The sequence below is a fragment of the Micropterus dolomieu genome, linkage group LG20 (assembly GCF_021292245.1).
Source record: "Micropterus dolomieu isolate WLL.071019.BEF.003 ecotype Adirondacks linkage group LG20, ASM2129224v1, whole genome shotgun sequence".
NCBI lineage: Eukaryota > Metazoa > Chordata > Actinopteri > Centrarchiformes > Centrarchidae > Micropterus > Micropterus dolomieu.
The window spans coordinates 21,641,714-21,645,048 of record NC_060169.1 but is presented as its reverse complement, the minus strand read 5'-3'; the positions used below and the strand labels follow the sequence as shown (position 1 = coordinate 21,645,048).

General features: G+C 42.0%; 1 protein-coding gene across 1 annotated transcript in view; it reads left to right on the top strand.

The window, feature by feature from the left end:
- Nucleotides 1-1,469: 1,469 nt before the first annotated feature.
- The window catches only part of spon1a (spondin 1a), a 78,205-nt gene continuing 76,339 nt past the window's right edge, over nt 1,470-3,335 (top strand). The window contains exons 1-2 of the mRNA XM_046033566.1: nt 1,470-1,838; nt 2,841-2,947. Of these exons, the coding sequence (XP_045889522.1) occupies nt 1,604-1,838; nt 2,841-2,947 (342 nt within the window). The 5' untranslated portion in view covers nt 1,470-1,603. The remainder of the gene's footprint in view (nt 1,839-2,840; nt 2,948-3,335) is intronic.

Genomic DNA, 3,335 nt, shown 5'->3' with positions numbered 1-3,335 from the left:
AACTTCTCAGCTGTCTTCCTCAGTCTCCTTAGGAAGTACAGCTGTTGAGCCTTCTGACAAGCTGTGATGGTGTGGCATTCAGTGTCCAAATGAAGTCCTCGCTGATGTGGACGCCCAGATATTTAATGCTGCTCAACCTCTCTATCTCAAGCTCCTGGATTAACAGTGGCTGATGAGGTCTCCTCTCCTTCCTCATGTCCACTATTATCTCCTTCGATTTGTCAGTATTAAGGATGAGGTTGTTGTCCTCACACCATGCCACCAGGCTGGCCGCCTCCCTCCTGTAGGCCGCTTCGTCCTCACCAGTGATACGTCCTTTCACTGCAGTGTTGTCTGTGAATTTCGGTACGATGTTGTCCTTGTCGGAGGCAGCACAGTCATGAGTGAACAGGGTGTAGAGCTGAAGTCAACAAAAACCATCTTGATGTAGGAGTCTTTGATTTCAGCTGATGATTTGTAAATTATATACAGGTTTGGATGAGAGATGTTAAAATGATAATATTATACATGTGCCAGATTGGCAAAATATGCCAATGCATCCCCTGTGCAACTGTCAGACTATAGAATTCAAATAAACTGGCTTTTTGTTTTTGCTTATATTTTAGGGCCTCAATAATAGGCAATAAAAACACAAATAATAAAAACACTATGTAAAGATGTATGCATGCCTTTAACATCTGCTCCCTTGTAGCCTTCCCCTCTAAGTAACTTAATACAAGTGAGAGGTAAGTTCCAGCAATGTGGTAATGCTCTTCAATTCCTACATAACTTTTGCCTAAATACATCCTCACCGAGTTTTAAATTTTTTAAATTTAAAAACTCTGTAGATACCTCCCATAATCATGAAGTAATAATGGATTACTTCTTGAAATATCAGTTAACTTTTGTGCACCAAGAAAATAGAGAGCAAAGCAGTCCCCATCAAAACTCATTGTTAAATTAATTAGTCACCTAGACAACCGTTTAGCGTGCTTTGTTAATTCCTTTGTGTGTCTCTGTGTGTGTTCGTGTCTTCCTTAAGTCTTTTGGCTGATGATACACACACAAACACACGCACACACACACACACACACACACACACACACACACACACACACACACACACTGAGAGTTCAGTCCAAGTATGTCAAACGTGTTGCCTCCTCTCAGCACTCATTGGTAGGAATGTGTGTCTTTGTTCTCAATCTGTCGGTTCGGAGTTTTCTTCACCGAGTCTGTTTGTAAATAGCTTTGGCCTTGGAGACAGCCACACAACGCTTCTTCCTCGCTTGGCCATTTCCTCGGACCCCTGCTATCCTCCCCAGTCTAAGCAGCGGCACACAGTCCGCAGTTCTCCTAAAGCGAGAGTGCACGCAGCACATCGCAGTCAGTCCTCTCTCTCTCTCTCTCTCTCTCTCTCTCTCTCTCTCTCTCTCTCTCTCTCTCTCTCTGTCTGTGTCATTCACGCTAGGATGGATCTACCCTCCTAGCACAACAGAAGTCTACTTCAGCAGTTGGCAAGTTGGCATCCCATTTAGGAGTGAAACAGGAGCTGAACGTTTCTTCTCCCCCGGACAAAGATTCCCTTCACCTCCGCGCATAAACTTGGCTTTTGGGAAGCTACATGATGACAGCAACCGGTCTACGTTCGCGCGGTATGCTCCTGCTCTGCTTGTTCTCGACCGCAGCGTGCAATATGTTTGCGTTCACCGAGGAGCCCCCTGAGAGAGCCGGGAAGGGAGACGGATATTGTAGTCGGATATTACGAGCTCAGAGCAATCGGAGAGAGGTCAACAACGAGTTTCGCCTCCGCGTCGAAGGAGACCCGGAGAGCTATCATCCAGGGAGCACATACAGAGGTTGGTGTTTATCCGCGAGATTTACGCACAATGCGCTTATTGGCACTACATGTGCATTGTCAAATAAACACTAATATACGGTCGGTAGACAATGCAAACTTAAAATAACTTTCTACAGAGTCTACTTCTGATGCGACGCTAATGTATATCCCCTGAAAGTAAACTATATTGGTTAGTAAAGCGATGAGCCTGCATCCCAGTAAGGAAATATCCATTTTGATCCAGTATCAAAAGCCAAAGATGACAACAGTTTACTTTCAAGCGAATGTGAACAACATTTAAAAATGTTTTTATATTTCTAAATCCCTTTGCGACCTCTTCAGTCCTTTTTTGTGTTCTCATTTATAGTTAAAACAGATTTTTTTTTAAAGCCAGCAGTCCCTGATTTCACTGCTTTTGTCTAAAGTGAAAGTTATTGGGTGCTGTTAATGGGCATGTGCCATCTGTTCTGTGAATCTCAAAAGCTCATGCTGCTCTGGTCTCCACAATATGTTGCACTGCGGTTGGCTGATTATTTTGTGATTCAGTTATAAATAGTTTCATCCAAATCGAATAACCGATTTAGTATGGTTGGCAGTTGGAAACATTTTTTTCTTTTTCTTTTCTTTAAACCTGTCACATATACCAGACATGTATTCTTCCAAGATGCTGATAAATTTGTCGAGAACAGGAAATACATGTTTTAATTTCAAGGTAAATTAACACACTTTTATGTTCTACTGGATTGCAAAATGCACAAAAACAACATCTTATTGAAATAAGACCAGGCTGAGATGTGTAATTAATCTTAACTGAGCTACAGCCTCTTGAAACATTTCATTGTATCTAAAAAATCACTACAGTTACATCAGAATATATTGCTCACATAATAATATTTCTAACTGAACATTACTCAGGCAGGTTAACTAAGTCCACTGTAGTAGTGTGTTTGGGGGGTGAGGGTTGTTGTTCAGCAGTTTGGACTATCAGTTGATGTTAATTATTGCTCTTGTTTGCCTCCAGTGACTCTGAGTGCAACCATCCCCTCTTACTTCAGAGGGTTCACCCTTATTGCCTTGAAGGAAGGCGCAGAAGGAGACAAGGACGAGGACTACACTGGAAATTTCCAGGTAAGGTAGCAGCTAATGACATGACAGCTTGTACAATTAAAATAACATCACTTTGTGTGTTTTTCTCTATTATCACAGTGCAATTACATGGGAATGAATTAACTAGTCTACCACACCTGTAGTTAAACCCTGGTATTTAATGTCAGTCCTTCATATCAGTTATACAGTACAGTATTTCAATTTTAAGACTTAGCAGTCACAAATGAAAGCAAACCAGCACAGTTAACCACACCTAGCTTAATTGCAATATCAATACCGACCTTCCTCTGGACTGCAGCACAAGCACCTTGTATGACGTATGTGTGAAGAGAGAGAAAAAATAGACAGATGGGGGGATGGGGGTCTTGACAGATTCTTTTTTGCACAGCCTTCCCGTCTTCACATAGCA